Here is a 16,083-nt window from a genome sequence, read left to right on the forward strand (position 1 = left end):
TCTTCTCTTTGCCTCCAGCCTTTGCTCTGATTCACATGTGGACTGAAAATGCTATTTCTCACACATTCCCATGAGAATACATTTATTGATATGCCTCCACATGTTTTTTTAGCTGGTTATTCATATCTTGGTGCATAAGACTACATAGACTTGCTAATGTTCTTTTGCATTTGTTGTGTCTAAAACCAAAGTAACAGTTCTGAAATATACTATCTGCTCTTTAATCTTCATCTTATATGTCAAGCAAGTAATAACACTTAACTTTTAGGTTAGAATGAGAGTTTTAACTGAGCCAAAACAGCACTTGTTTCATTGTGGGGATTTTATGTGCATTTTTTATTGTTATTAGACATCAGGGAAGACTTAAAGGTTTCTAGATGTTGAATCTGAATGTTTAATTCTAAGCTTTTTTTGGCTGAAGCAAATCGAGGCATTCAGAAATTCAACATCCATCATAAATATATTCACAGATCTGCCTTTGGTACAAGATTCTTGTCTGATCTCCTCTGCACTGCGTTTTCAGTTGTAACCCTGGATGGGTTTGAAGGGGGTGAATATCTGCTGTATCTGGTGCCCTGAGTTTTTGTGCAAGGATGGAGCATTGCAACAGACATAAGCATGGCTGTGGAAACCACAGTGCACACAGCTTCTTTTTAGCCAGTCCCCTCAAAACAGAAGAACAATCCAGCTCCTAAATATATGGGGTTCGGTGGTGGATTCTTTTGTTTTGCCGTTGTTTGGAAATCATGGTGACAAGTAGGTCAAGTGCTTCAAATACGATAATGAGATACTTTTCTGGATCTTTGTAGTTAGCTCTGCAAAGGGTGAAGGGAAATTATGCCAGAAGGCATACATGTAGTTATTGGTAGAGGCAGCAGCAATTGGCATCCTCAGCTGACTGAAGGTAAAATGCAGCTTGTTTACAGTGAAACGAGAAATGCTATGGAGATGAGCCATAAAGGCCTTTCTTATATGTGTTCCTTTTCCTAAGTACTCCATTCAGTGCTTTCGAGGAGCTGTTCTTATCTTGAAAACACAGAATACTGTGTTATTAACAGCATCCTGTTAGTGCTATTAAAAAAATATCAGATGGCATTTCTTCTCCTCTTTTACCAGTTAAGCATAATGCTTAGATTCAGGCTTCTGTGTGTGCATGATGTAAGGTGCTCACATCAGTAGTATCCAGAACTCTTATGCTGTGTCAAACTTGACAAGACAAGGAAAACTGTGTTTTCTTGATCTGCTGTTGCTGGCTTTTCTGGCCTGGATGGGCTCACTAACCTTGTCCCCACTGAGCCTTCTCTTCTCCAGGCTGAACAGTCTCAGCTCTCTCAGCCCCTCATCATATGAAAGATGCTCCAGTCTCTAAATCATCCTTGTGGCTCTCTGCTAGAGTCCCTCCAGTAAGTCCATATCTTCCTTGTACTTGGGGAGCCCAACACTGGACACAGTATTGCAGATGTGGTCTTACCAGGGCTGAGTAAAGCCCTTGATCTGAGGGCTTATTTACCTGAGTAAATCACCTCCCTCGACCTTTTGGCAATGTTCTTCCTAATGCAGCCCCGGATGCTGTTGGCCACCTTTGTCCTGTGGGTGCATTGCTGGGTCATGGTCAGCTTGGGGTCCACCAGGATCCCAAGGTCCTCTCTAGAGCTGCTTTCCAGCTGGTGGGCTCCCAGCCTGTACTGGTGCTTGGGGTTATTCCTACCCAGATGCAGGACTTCGCATTTTTCCCTTGTTGAACTTCATGAGGTTTCCCTCATCCTAATTCTCCAGCCTGGTTAGGTCCCCCTGAATGGCAGCACAACCCTCCAGTGTATCAGCCACTCCACCCAGTTTTGCATTGTCTGCAAATTTGCTGAGGGTGCACTCTGTCCCAGTGTCAAGGCCATTAATGAAGAGGTAACAACCACTGGGGCACACCACTAGAGACTTGTGCCTTTGTGCCACCAACCACTTCCCCCTGGGACCTGCTGCTCAGACAGTTTTAAATCAATGTCACTGTGCACTTATCTAGCCCATACATCTTCAACTTGTCTATAAGAATATTTTAGGAGACCGTGCCAAAAGTCTTGAAGTTGAGTCACACAACATCCACTGCTCTCCCTGCTGCACAGAGCAGCACTAGTCACCACCTCAGTTACATGGTCACTGCTCAAGCCTACGTTATCACTAGCGGACATGCTGCAGTGACAGCATGAAACACTAAAAAAAAGCTCATGGAAATAAACTCAGTTAAACTTCTGGAGTGCACAGCTGTCCTCACTTAAAATGTGCTCCTTGTCTTCCACAGAAAATGCTTTTGTTCTTCTGGATGATGTCCAACTCTGGTATGCCTTGTTGAAGGCATGTGCCTTGATGGCTGTGCCTTGGCCTGCATCTCCATGGGCAGAGGCCCCAAGCAGCCACTTGAATCAGCAGTCTGCTCCAAAACTACCTCCTGTCCTCTGCCTTACATGTCAGTAACAAGCACGGTTTGATACACGCTCCTCTGAGTAGGTTCAGTTGTGAGCTTTTAATAAAATGTTTTTTCCCTAAAATCTTTTTATTTATTTTTTTTTTTTGAGGAAAATCTTTTGATGAGCACCTGAACACTGGGAAAATATCAGTTTACATCAAACACCAAAAAGCCCCACAAAAGCAACTGGCATGTGTTGATGTGTAGTTGGAAACCTCTTGTTCGGGATTTGTCATTTTCCTAACAAAAGCTGAACATTTTCTTAAGCTGCCACCCCCCTCCCACACACCTCCTCCCCAAAAAAACCCAAACTCCACAACATTCACTTGTTTTTTCCCTCTCTTTCCATCCAGCAGTGGACCAGGAAAGGTCATTCTGATGCTTTCTCTGCTGTGGGTTTGCTGTGTGACCTCACACTAAGGAAACCTGGGGAGCAGCTACCTGCCTGGTCCTGCTTTTCTGGAAGACTTCCAATTCTTGGGGAACACAGGCTAATGCAATTATATTGTTGCTCCTGCAGTGAATGCTCGTCCTTCATTTTTCCATCCAGCTGCTGATTAGCACCCTGTTCCTGGTGTGAGCGTGCCACCCAGCCGTGGGTACAACAAAGCTAAGAAGCAATGGGTGCGCATTGCCCTGACCTCCAGCTTTGACAGCTGCTTGCTCCTAAGGGGTATCCTGCCTTGGCCATTGCTCCAATAGCAAGCAGCACGAAGGCTCACGCGATCCTTCCAACGAAACTCTTGCCAGCAGCACTTATTTTTACTGCAAAAGTGGCTGTCTTGCTCCTCTGAGGAGGACCTCATCGCTGTGCTCTCCGTAGTCAGCATTGCTATTTTGCTGGGCCAGTGCACCCTGACCTGCCTGTCCCTGCATGATTAGCTTCTTGGAGATGGAGGTCCTTCTCCACAGCACCAAGCTTCCTGTGCTGTCAGCCTGGGAAAGCATGGGGAAATAGATATAGTGACTATGCCTTCTGTTTTTCACTTCTCACACAGCTGGGTGAAGATAAAATTTACATTAGATGTTAGGGAGCTGGAGGAAACACGTTCTACCTCCAGTACTGGCAGGGTGCTAGCACTGTCGGGCATGATCCCAGCTCTTCCCCCTGAAAAAAATAATAACCTGCAACCTTTTCTTTAAATACCAATGCCTGAACATGTCCCAGGACAGAAAAGTAACACGGCTCTAAACCTGCTTTTGCAGAAAGTTGCTGTGCCAGCATGGGGGAAACAGTGAATAGCAGCGTTAAGTAGAAATGTCTGTTGTTTAATCATCTTTAGATATGAGGACCTCCTAAAATTGAGTATCTCCGTCTTCCCTTGCAGTCTGCTCCATGGTTTCTCTCCCACCATACAGAGATATTGCCTCTAACTGGAACACAACTGCACTCTCACACCAGACCACCAGCAGCACTTGAGAGGACTAAGTAGGCAGTGCTGTTTAAGCAGATGTCCTCACCTGCCCTGTCCCTGGCCCTTCCTTGTCACCCCTGTGCTCCCCCCCTTATGGCAGTCTTGTGGTAAATCAGTCCACAAAGTTGACTCATTCTTGCCTGCCAAGTTCCTTATCTCCATTCCATGAACAGCTGCATAAAGTTGTGCCAATGTCAGTGACGGGGACATTGTGGTGGTGGGAACAAGCTGCTAGCAGTGGGCTGGGTAGGGGGGACTTTGAGGCCAGCTTCTTAGGGCACAAAATGCCCAAGGAGCAACAGCATTTTGTGACGTACAAATCCTGCTGATACAACCAACTACAGATCAAGGGGGAAGCTGGGATTTCTCCTGCTTTCATCTTTAGCTCTGGCTGCTGTAATACCTTTTTCCTTTCGAACCACACCCTTGACTTAAAAGAGGATTTTTGCCACCCACTCCAACAACAGCTGCCAGGACAGGCCTATTTTTGCCAGTGCTCTGCCACTTTGGGCACTTTAGCACACATGTTACTTCTTCATGTACATCAGGGGACACACATAGGAGCAAAAAGATGCAAACTTCACAAGGGTTTCTGAAGTAACACAGTCTTGTTCTGCCTAGAGCAGGTAGATTTAGGGAGACAAATATGTGCCACTTTCTGCATCTTTGTCCATGTGTTTCTGCACATGAAATGAGAAGTCATTGTGAGAAACACATTTTCCTGTTCATTTTCTCTTGCCCTTTCCACTTGCAGGAATCATAGCATGTAGAGGAAAAGCAGGATGCTCTACACGCTGGTGTTACAGCTTGTCAGTGGGATAACATGGGTTTTGTATCCTCGTACCAAGCTCCAGAAATACTCTGTGAAGAGAGAGCATCTTTCGGGGTCTCCCAGTGTTCCCATTCATCATGCTCAAACAGCAGCAGTAGGGATATGAAGAGACTTGTGTCAGAGACGTGTAACTCCGAAATAGTGGTAACATGGAAGAGACACAGCTGGTGACGCTGGAGCAGTGTCTCAGATCATTTGGCAAGGGAACAGGATGTGAGAAGGGTTTTGGGTAATCCTTTGGGGCAGGCTCACCAAGTGACAAAAAGATGAGTCTGTGGTCACTCTGCTGTCAGTTTTGCGTGCCTGCTGGGGAAGGACTGAAACAGAAAAGTCAGCTCTTATTTAGGGATGGAGGTAGAGAGAGAAAAGTTAGTGCAGTCTCTGAATTTGTTAGAACTTTTCTGCCCTACAAGGGCTTGGTATGTGGGGTTTTTTTGCAAAGGAGAATAATAGTTAAAAACTGATATATTAAAAAAAAATCCATAGAAAGGCAAGGAATCTTTTCCTGCCATTACCCTGGCCAGCAACTAAGTCCCCCCAGCTGCTCGCTCGCTTCCCCTGGTGGGATGGGGGAGAGAATTGGAAGGATAAAAGTGAGAAAACTCATGGGCTGAGATAAAGACAGTTTAATAGGTAAATCAAAAGCTGCTCATATAAGCAAAGCAAAGTAAGGAATAAAATTGCTAATTCCCATGGCAGGCAGGTGTTCAGCCATCTCCAGGAAAGCAGGGCTCCATCACGTGTAATGGTTACTTGGGAAGACAGACGCCATAACTCCAAATTTCCCCCTCCATCTTCCCCAGCTTTTATTGCTGAGCATAATGCCATATGGTGTGGGATATCCCTTTGGTTAGTGGGGATCAGCTGTCCCAGCTGCCTCCCCTCTCAACTTCTGGTGCACCCCCAGCCTACTCGCTGGTGCGGCAGGGTGAGAAACCAAAAAGGCCTTGACGCTGTGTAAGCACTGCTCAGCAATAACTAAAACATCGCTGTGTTATCAACAGTATTTTCAGCACAAATCCAAAACATAGCACCATACCAGCTACTATGAAGAAAATTAACTCTACCCCAGCCCAAACCAGCACATTCTCCACCCCTTATTCCCTACCGTTTATGTCACACTCAGGTCACACAGAATACATCCTTATTAACCACCACCCCTCTTCCCAGCCTGTTCAGCCATCTCCAGGAAAGCAGGGCTCCATCACGTGTAATGGTTACTTGGGAAGACAGACGCCATAACTCCAAATTTCCCCCTCCATCTTCCCCAGCTTTTATTGCTGAGCATAATGCCATATGGTGTGGGATATCCCTTTGGTTAGTGGGGATCAGCTGTCCCAGCTGCCTCCCCTCTCAACTTCTGGTGCACCCCCAGCCTACTCGCTGGTGCGGCAGGGTGAGAAACCAAAAAGGCCTTGACGCTGTGTAAGCACTGCTCAGCAATAACTAAAACATCGCTGTGTTATCAACAGTATTTTCAGCACAAATCCAAAACATAGCACCATACCAGCTACTATGAAGAAAATTAACTCTACCCCAGCCCAAACCAGCACATTCTCCACCCCTTATTCCCTACCGTTTATGTCACACTCAGGTCACACAGAATACATCCTTATTAACCACCACCCCTCTTCCCAGCCTTTGATATATACACAGAGATATCATTCCCTTAGTTTGTTGACCATTCCCCTGTAAAATGTCCATAAAATGTTCACTGAGTTTATTTAGTTTACAACTTTGGGCTCTATCTGTTACGGTGGTCACTCAGGACCGGAGAGGTGGTGTGTTGCATAGAGTTATTGGGCATCAAAGCCAGCTCAGGTTGGGTCACTGCTGCACTTACACTGCTTCTTGTAAGGCTCATCCTCCATGGGTTCAGGTGGTTCCTGCTATAGTACTTCCTGTAACATGCAACTCCAGTCATGGGTTACAACACTTTAAAGGTATTTCCATTACAATCTCCACTCCTGGTCTCTTTGGACCAGACCATAGAGTTTAACACTGCAATGAACTCCTTCCCATTACCCTGTTCTGGCTTGGACTTATCCATGGACTGCAGTCCCATAGGGGTGTACCTGCTCCAACTGGAGCCTTATCTATGAGCCACAGTCTCACCAAGAATATACCTGCTGCAGCATCGACTTATCCACAGTAGTTTTGAGGCGCTCCTGCTCCAGCGTGGCCTTCTCCATGGGTCACAATCCCTTCAGAGATGTACCGGCTCCAGCATGGCCTTACCCATAGCCAGTGGCCCTTCAGGAGCGTATCTGCTCCAACAAGGCCCCACCCATGGCCACAGTCCCTTCAGGGGTGTACCTGCTGTGTTGTGGACTTATCCACAGCCACAGACGCTTCAAGGTGTGCCAGCATGGCCTCATGCACAGCCATTGACACTTCAAGGTGTACCTGCTGCAGCATGGACTTATCCATAGCCACAGATGCTTTGAGGTGTACCATCTCCTACATGGACTTACCCTTGGGCCACAGTCCCTTCAGAGGTATACCTGCTGCAGCACAGATATAACCATGGCCAACAGACACTTTGAGGCGTACCTGCTCTGGCATGAGCTTATGCACGGTCCCAGACACTTCAGGGTGTCCTGTTTCCATGTGGATTCATCCACAGGTCACAGTCCCTTCGACTCGAATTCACACTGGAGTTCTAGATTGTCCAGTACAGCAGCACAGAAACAGCAGCAATGCCCTGGCCATCTGCCAGCCCGGGCGCATCACCACTGCTGTTACCAAAATGTTCCCAGGCACAGCAGAGTAAGATGATAACCAGTGCAGCAAGCAGCAAAAGCAAGAAGCAGCCACTAATGAGCACCAGACTCTAACATACAGTAAGGCAAGCAAGCCCTGTGGTAAGCACAGGAGCTTGCCAGTTAATAGCTAAACAGCAATACAGCTGTAAATTAAATCTACCACATTCCAATCAAATCTGTTGATATCATGTGGTGAACACAACAGTAAGAAGATGGGGTGTCCAGTGAGAGAAAGGAAGAATTGTTCTTAGTTGCTCCAGTAGTTGCCCAGGAGACTGGGCTGAAACTCTGACTGTAGAAAGCTTAGGCTGCTTTATCCTCCCTGCTGCAGAAGGATTTGTGATGGCTTTGACAGTAAACAGATCAAGGAGTAGGGACAAAACTGGTTACAGAACCCTGTGGACTCTGGTATGTGAGTCTGATCTCTTTTATCACTGATGGAGGATAGAGAGACTCTGAGCCATTTGAATGGAAACTGCAACAAAGGATGTGAGATACTTTTCTTTCTGGCTGGAGCCCTGACCAATCTGGAGAAAACAAAAAGAAATGTAGTAAATAGAGCTCAAGGAGAACACGTCCTGAATACCGCTGACACCGGCGGGCTGTTGCTAACCTAGGACATATCTTTCTTGACATCTCTGAAATTTTGACTTGGCCTGAGTTTGTGAAGAGAGGAAAGGAAGATAAGTCTTCTCTGGTTACCCCTGTGGCTGTAATATACTTAGTAAGAGATAAGCAGAGTTGCAGCTTTGCAGATGGTCTTAACATAAAATGAGACCGTTGGTGGAGAAGCTGTGTGCTTGCATGTAGGTTTGTATGTGTAGGTGCTCAACACTTGCTTAGCTGCTGCAGAGGCGAGGTTTAGCTGAGTACAACTTGCATGCAGTCAGCTGATGTGCACTGTGGAAACTCAGTTATCAGGATAGCTACAAATACCAGCTAAAGTCAGTATGGTTCTCTGCTCGCTGGTCTTTTGATAAAGCAGCTGGGTTACCACAATGAATTAGAAGTAATTCTGTTAGCCTCCAAATTGCTTATTCTTCCAGCTCTTGTCTCCGAGTTCATTTGCGTTGCGTGTCAGCTCTGCAGAGTCCAGACTCTGTTGTGACCAAACATGACAACAGATGGAAGGAATGGGGCTGTGTCTGTAAACATGACGGGAGCAGTTTCACGGTGCTGTGCCAGCAGAATCACTGCCTGCACCCTGCAGGTGTCATTTTGCAGAAACCGCCCCAGGCAGTGGTTTACAGGAGTTCATCTCCTGCACCAGGAACGGGCGAGAGGCAGCAAGGTAGTAGTAGAAAAGCTGCACCAGGGAGGGAGTGCAGTGACATGGCATTTCCTTTTCTGCGTAAAGCTAGATAACTTCTAGCTTTATGCAGAATATATAACATTCTATTGTTCTATGTCTATGTTAGAAATATAACATTCTATATGCCAGTGTGATGAGACTGAAAAGCTTCATTTTTTTTATTACTGAAGTTTATGTGAGGGTTTGGCCCTGGCTCCTTCAATAGCTGGTTCAGATGAGAAATGAGGCTCACAAAGCTTGAGATGTGGTCAGTCATGGGTAGAAGCAGTGAATGAACAACAAAGATCAGGATCATGTTCCAGCTTTGTGGAAGCTGTGGACTTCCCTGTTCTCTACCCTCTCTTCCTCCCTGTACTTGCAAAGCTGTCTAACTCAGCCTTAGACAGGTATTCTTCTGGCCTGGGGTCTGGGCAATCGCCCTATCTTGTCAGCCTTAAACCTGGTCTGTGTGCACAAGGCACTAGAACAAAGCTAATAAATCTGGCTGAGATTCATTGGTGCCCTCAGAACAGCTGAGGTTTGTGGACACTTGTGCAGGCTTAACCGCGCCCCCAAAAAAGGCCCCCAACCCCCAGAGGAGTTTTGTACATTGGCTTCTGTGTTTTACCTTCTCTGTAATGTATTAATGCCCCAATTCTAAGCCCAGCTTGCTGGCTGAGAGATAGAGATCTGTGTAACTGATATCCAAAACGAATAAAAGTTTGAATAGCTAATGGGGAGAAAAAAAAAGAAAAAGAAAAAACCCCAAACAAACAACTTAGTTTGGGATTGGAAGCGTTGTGAAGAGTATAGAGAGGCCTAACAGCTCGGTAACCTGGGCACGTGAAACGCACAAGCACAGGGCAGCGTGCCTAGCAAAGGTGCTCCTGCACTACCTTCTGCCCTTATGTCAGCTGACGTCTCACAGGAATATCATTAACATCTCATTGCGGACATTTACCAAATTGAATGACTGTAGTAACTGGAAAAGGTCTCCAGATGTTATACAGTTTGGAATAGCATCTTCTGTACAGGAACAATTTTGAAACATGAATTTCTGCTGAGCGTGGAGGAGTGAGGTGGGTCTGCAATACCTGTGGTTCCTTTGAAATTTTGGGTGCATAGTAGTTATTCAGCTACTATGTATAGTAGTATAGTGTATATATAGAATATATAGTATTCAGTCTATTCAGAATATAAATTAAGAAATGGTGAAGAGCCACAGTTATGTTTAGTGTCCTAATACTGGCAGTATGTCATCAAATGAAAGATTAAACTCAAGGCCTCCCATGTGATGGGACCAGTAAGATGTGTTTAAAGAGCTTAGTATGAGAGAGCTGTGTTCTGTGGGCTGTGCTCTCTGGATTATGCAAAGAGGTAAATGAGTGTGAGGCTTAGATCTCAGGTTTGTAATAACTTCTATGCTTCAAGTAGCAATAACTGCTCAAGCTCAAATATTTTGTCTTTATTCTTTTTTTGTAGCTCTTGGTGGAACACTTTAAAATTCTTATAGTGAAAATGAAAGTTGCTCAAAATTAGCTTCAGTTCTGTGTGATCATCCTAGGAAGGTTGTCGCTTATTAGTATGAGAGAAAATTTCTTCTGATTTATTTCATCCTGTAAGACATGATACCTAAATACTAGGATACAGTTTATTTGAAATGGAGTGACCTCACTTTATACAACATGAATGAACTTCCTATTGCATGTCTCTCAGATTTGGTTTTATAAAAAAAAGATTGATACTTGCAAGAGTGATAACAGCATCTATAGTTGCACTAGAGAGATGATGGAAGACAGAGCTGAGGGTCAAGTAGGATCTGCCCTGCATGCCATGTTTTTTCAGTTACACAGGCTGCATTGCAGATGTTTGCTTCTTCCTCCTGAACACGTTGGTGCTGGTGAGTTCCTGCCGCATGTCATATTGCTGGCTGAAGGGTACTGGGTGTTTCTTTCATCTCTGCTCAAGTGCTAAGTTAGGAATAGGCCCAGACAACTTTGCAGATGGAAAATACCTTGGCTTGTACTGGTTTGTCATTGTCCTAGGAAGCAAGACACCAATACTGTAAGTGTGAGGAACATTTTGGGAATGTGATTTTGGGCTCTAGGAATGTAAGAACAGAACTCCTCCCCTCTATTTGGTAGAGAAACAAAAGAACATAGGGCTTTATGTCTGTAATCTCACATGAACATGACCAGAGCTGGTCATGCTCCAGCCAGCACCAGAGAGCTGCCAAGAGCCCCATCAAAGTGTGGAGCTCGCGTGACTTGAACACAGCAGTTACTTCTGCCTCTGTAGTGTTTGTACTGTAATTCTGGGCAGCAATTGCACCTTGTCACAGAGACGCTAGCTCAGATAGAGTAATCAGCCAAGCTGCCAGACTCCTGCCAGAACTCCTGAGCAGTTACAACAGCAGACGTGTTCTGCTCTCATGCAACGCTTCCTGCATTTATACGTCGGCCCTGGCTTCCCTGGCTTCCTTTGAGTAGAACAAAATGGACCCAAAGTCTGGCTCCAAGCTCAAAAAGCTATTTTGCTGCCTCTTCAACCTTCATAGCCTGCCAATCTTTGTTCAGATCCCTCAATCAGGTAGAAAAAACCAACCATTCCCTTTGTATTTTTGCTTCTGAAGTATGGCAGCAGGAAGAAGGTCTCTAACACTCATGTACGGATGCCCTCCCTCTCTGCCCCAACTGTGGTGTTATAGACCTTGGACAAACCTCCATGAACACGTGCTGAACTGGCATGTTTGTGACAGACTGAGGTGTCCACGCATGACATGAAACAGTTCCAGAATCTGTTCCCCAGAACTAGCCAAAGGGGTTTGTGTGTATCATGTCCCATACATACCTGCTATCACAGAAGGTGTAGAGATGAACAGCAAGCAGGATGAGGAGTCCCAGGAGACTAGCAAGGCTGATGACACAGTGGAGAAACCATGTACCATTCTCTAAAGAGAAACAATTGATCTTTTAGGTAAATCTCACAGACCGTTTGTTTACCCTGTGCCTCTGTCAGGATGGCATCTTCTAGACAATGCTGTCTTTGTTCTGTACTTTGGAGGATGAGCTAAGGTAGCTGGAATACAGCACCGGCCACAGAACTGGGTATAAGCAAGCCCCCCGCCCTGCCCTTGATGAAGCAGCTGTGTCTTTTGCTGTATGGGCACTAATTAGATCCTCCTCCCCACCACTTTCCGTAGTCCAGCTGCAGGTCTTGCCTGTGCATCCCAGCAAATTTCAGCTCTGATTCTCTTCCAGCCAAGCACTTCACTGAAGTACATACGGTTGCATACAATGTCCCAGCAACATCTTCAACTTCACCACCTAGAGCCTTCACCTACCAGCCAGTCTTTGGAAGGTGTAAATTGGCTTTCGGTCTTCCTGTCACAACCTATGTGTAACCCAACAATGAGCAAGATATAATGGTACCACTGGATTACAATACATAGATCTGGGTGATCACACCATTGACATCTTTGTGTGTCATGAACTTCTGAATAATCTTGCCTTTCAATTTAGTCCTGTCTGTGGAAGGGAAGACCACTACACCCATCTCCTCTCCTAGAATTTCACAAAGGACTTTACAGTTCTGACAGCACTTTTGTTTATCCTTCTCCCTCCTGACAAATTTCTCACTGGAAACTTCAGCTCAGCTGCATGGTTCCTGCTGCAATCTTGCCAGTGCCACTGACGATTGTCTTTGTGCATGAATAGAGGGCTAAACGGGGTTTTGAATGCTGAAGGCACAAAGGCAAGCATACCTGAGGGATAACAGGCTATGGACTTGCTCTGGTTCCCAGCTGGGTGGGACGCAATGCAGGTTGTATTAGTCACATTGGTGCTGTATGCTGTGAACTTGCTGAGAACAGTCACTGTCCCGTTGTCATGGCCTTCTTCCTTGGGGGTGGAGTTGCTCTCTCGGACCCAAGAGATCTGAGCAGCCGGCTTCCCTGCCGCTGCCTCGCACACAGGGTTCCCGCGGTCATCACAGTACAGGGTCAGCCTGGGGGGCACTGCAAAGCGTCAGGAAGGGGAGATGCATGGAGTTAGTTTGCCACAGTTGGGATAGGATGTTCTTGCTCTCTGCCCAACATGAACACAGTGAAAAGAGGAGAATAAGGTTGGAGGTGCTCTCCCATTACAGCGACATGGGCCAAAGTCTCAAGAGAAAAGATCGTGCCTCTTTTTTCCGTTTGGACAGCTCTCCCCCATTCAGGTGAGTTACCACAGCCACGTACCGACAGAGGAGGTATGCCTGCACACTGTGGTAGGGAATTATCCCAAATACAGGGCTGAACTAGACTTTCGTACTATGTGGCCATCGTACAGGTGGTTTAAAACATATTTGAATACCAGCATAAGAGGAAATGGGTCTGTTCTTACCGTCTGGATAACAACATCCCATGTTTGGTAGAATATCTCAGCCCCTGGAAGTGTTGATCTCACAGGCTTTAGTTCTCTTAAGTTACTGTATTAATGATTTGATTCTACAGGATAGCCGGAAGCACATGCAGAATCCTCTGTTAGTATATTGGATTAGTATATCCCCCGGTGCATGGGGAGAGGAGGCTTTGTATGTCCAGGCCCAGACACCAGCCTTTGGAGAGCTGTAAAATGAGGAGGGAGTCCCTTACCCAGCACGGTCAGGTCGTACGTCTTGTGGAAATTCCCTTCTGTCGCTACCACTTCGCAGGTGTAATTTCCCTCATGGGCTATTCCCACTCGCCGTATCTCAAGGGCAGGGTCCCGATCTGGTCTGAATTTCCAGTTCATGCTGTCGCTGCAGTTTGTTCTGTCCGTCTTGTTCTGATCAGCCCTGTATCCCAAGGCACAGGGGCCTCCAACCTTTGGGCTTATTTTCCATGTTACCATAGTTGCGTTGGATGGGGGCGGGCAGGAGAGCACAGAGTTGTTACCTACTGTCGCTGACACTCTGTTGTTCCCTGAAGGAGAGAAAGGAGGAGAAGGACGTGTGAGAAGGTGCCCAGGGATGTCACTCATAGCCTTGGAGTTCTGGTCTGTGCTTCACAGAGAAACGTCTGCACTGTCACACACCAGCATCAGGCCCTGTCAGTGCCAGCCCAAGAGCAGCGTCTCTCTTCTTAGGTGGGAATAGATCTCCAAATTCATGGCTGTGCTTGCATACATTGGTCCTTGTTTCACTCTCTCTCTCCATAAGGTCCTCTCCCTAGGACAGTGAATAAATAACATGACTGTGAAGCAGAATCCGAACGAGCTGCAGAGCCCATCTGTATGGGGAGATCTCTCACGTTGCTTTTCCCTCAGCATCACTGCCCAGTACAACAGAAAAATAAATGTTTGGAGACATTCACCCCACTTTTGTGCTTATCAGGTCAAGCACAGGTGGCAATTTCTGCTCTGCCGCTGCAAAGCTTATATGAACCAATTTCCCTGGTTATAGTGGTGACAGATGAAATAGTAGAGGAGTATGACATTTAACTGGAAAGAAAACACATTCCTGACCCTGACAGACTCAAGATCACTGTCTTGTGACCTGCATCAGCTCTCCTAACAAAACAAACAGAAAAACCCCGAACAAAAATGTGCATAATTAATGTAGGGTAGGGAGGAGAAGCTTTATAGCTGCATTTTCAGATCCCACATTTTTTAATTTGTTTTTCTAAGTATTTAACTAAGTTTGGAAAGGGGAAAGAACTTTCCCATTAAGTCTTATTAAAATTTTCATCGAATTTAGTGTCCTAAAATCCCAGTATACTTCTTTTGTCATAAGTCACTGATACCTAAGAGTAAAGCTTGATAGGGTGCTCAGACTGATCAGAAAACCTCCCATCAAACATGTTTTTAATAAATCTGTTAATTATCATGAAAAATATCACACTCCAAAAAAATCCTTACCAGTTTTCATCAAATCATTGAAAAGTCCAAGTTCAACATCTTATTTGTTGACGACTGAAAAGATCAAGTTGCAGCTAGAAACGTTTTGATTTGCACGTTATTGGTTTTGCACCAAAAATTCCTTTTGAGAATTTGCAAAGATCCAATCCCTAGATTCTTTTCTTTCTCAAAGAAGAACTGAGTAAACATCACTCTGATACACTGCCTTTTTCTCCTCTGCCCTTAACAGAGAGTTGGTACCAAAGTACTGTCAGAAGTACCTGTAGCTTCTGTGACCGCAGTGATGGTGAGCAGAACAATGGTGTACGTGGTCTTCCTGGCAACTTTCAAAGTAGCTCTTGCGTTTGTGGGTGATGTGGGTTTCTTGCACCATCCAGCTTGCTGTGAGCTCCCCATCCTCCCCTGCCAGTGATCCTCAGCAGCCGGAGTCACTGCTCCTCCTGTGCTCCTGAGGGCCCTGCGGTGCAGCCACAAAGAGGTGGTTCTTCTTCTTGCTAGCATGAAGCTTCCTGTGCTGAAAATTGGTGAACATAGAGGAAATGGTATTGGTATTTGCTTTCTGACCATTGGCCTTCGGTACAGTGTTACTGTGGGAAGACAAACTCTATAGCAGAACTTGCACAAAGTCTAAGCAGTGTGATTTTTCATGTCTGGTTCTGATCTCGCAGTGAAAATTTTATCATTGGGAATTGGGGGAAGGATATTCTTAGCTTACCGCTCAACATATTCCAAAAAATTTCCTAAATTCCTCTTCCTCGCCACTCTATCCTTCCCCACATACCTAACAGCCCAAGACCTTTTCTCTAAAAGGCACTGGCAGTCACTTCTCTCCTGCAGGGAGGGCAGGTAGGTAGGTACATTGTACATTTATTTTACAGTTCTATTTCTCTGATAAAAGCACATCTACAGACAGGCCAAGGTTGCTTTTTTTGCAGCACTGTTTTGCTTGTTTTTCAAGCTGTTCTGGTACTATATTCCCCACATACATACACAAGTGAACACTGAAGGATGCTCCAGTTGTGAGCTGCAGGATTTTTTTTAGAGCCAGAAGAGTCCCTTAATTTTTACAAGACATTTCCCCAAGCTACTACTGCCTGTCTTCCCATGTGATTAAGACTGCTGTCTTATACCAGCAAAGACAGCTTCCCTAGATATAAGATGAGCTTCCCTGGAAACTAATGCACTGAATTTAGTTTTATCAGAAAAATGTTAGCCTCCCCAAAATTTGAAGCCACTAGGCTGAAATGAGTTAGTGACTATTTGCCTGTTCTAAGAATGAAACTCTCCCCCCGCAATTACTGTCACAGCAGATTTATGTATTTCCATGGCTGGACTGAAGGGTGCCTGGAAGGTCTTCAGTTCCGCAGTCAAACAGATGCAAGACAACCACAAATGGAGGGATTCACTGGCAGGCAGGCAACCGTGTGTCCCCCACTACCCCCC

General features: G+C 45.7%; 1 protein-coding gene across 1 annotated transcript; it reads right to left on the minus strand.

The window, feature by feature from the left end:
* Nucleotides 1-1,510: 1,510 nt before the first annotated feature.
* LOC104616047 (cell surface glycoprotein CD200 receptor 1-B-like) lies at nt 1,511-15,036 on the minus strand (the record flags this gene model as incomplete). The annotated part of the gene is made up of 5 exons (XM_010290842.1): nt 14,901-15,036; nt 13,398-13,706; nt 12,525-12,776; nt 11,612-11,711; nt 1,511-1,704 (listed from the first exon to the last, which is right to left on the minus strand). Coding segments are annotated over exons 1-5 (991 nt in total), but the record flags the coding sequence as incomplete, so codon positions are not given.
* Nucleotides 15,037-16,083: the final 1,047 nt, after the last annotated feature.

This window comes from Phaethon lepturus, unplaced genomic scaffold (assembly GCF_000687285.1).
Source record: "Phaethon lepturus isolate BGI_N335 unplaced genomic scaffold, ASM68728v1 scaffold13537, whole genome shotgun sequence".
NCBI classification, from domain to species: Eukaryota; Metazoa; Chordata; class Aves; order Phaethontiformes; family Phaethontidae; genus Phaethon; species Phaethon lepturus.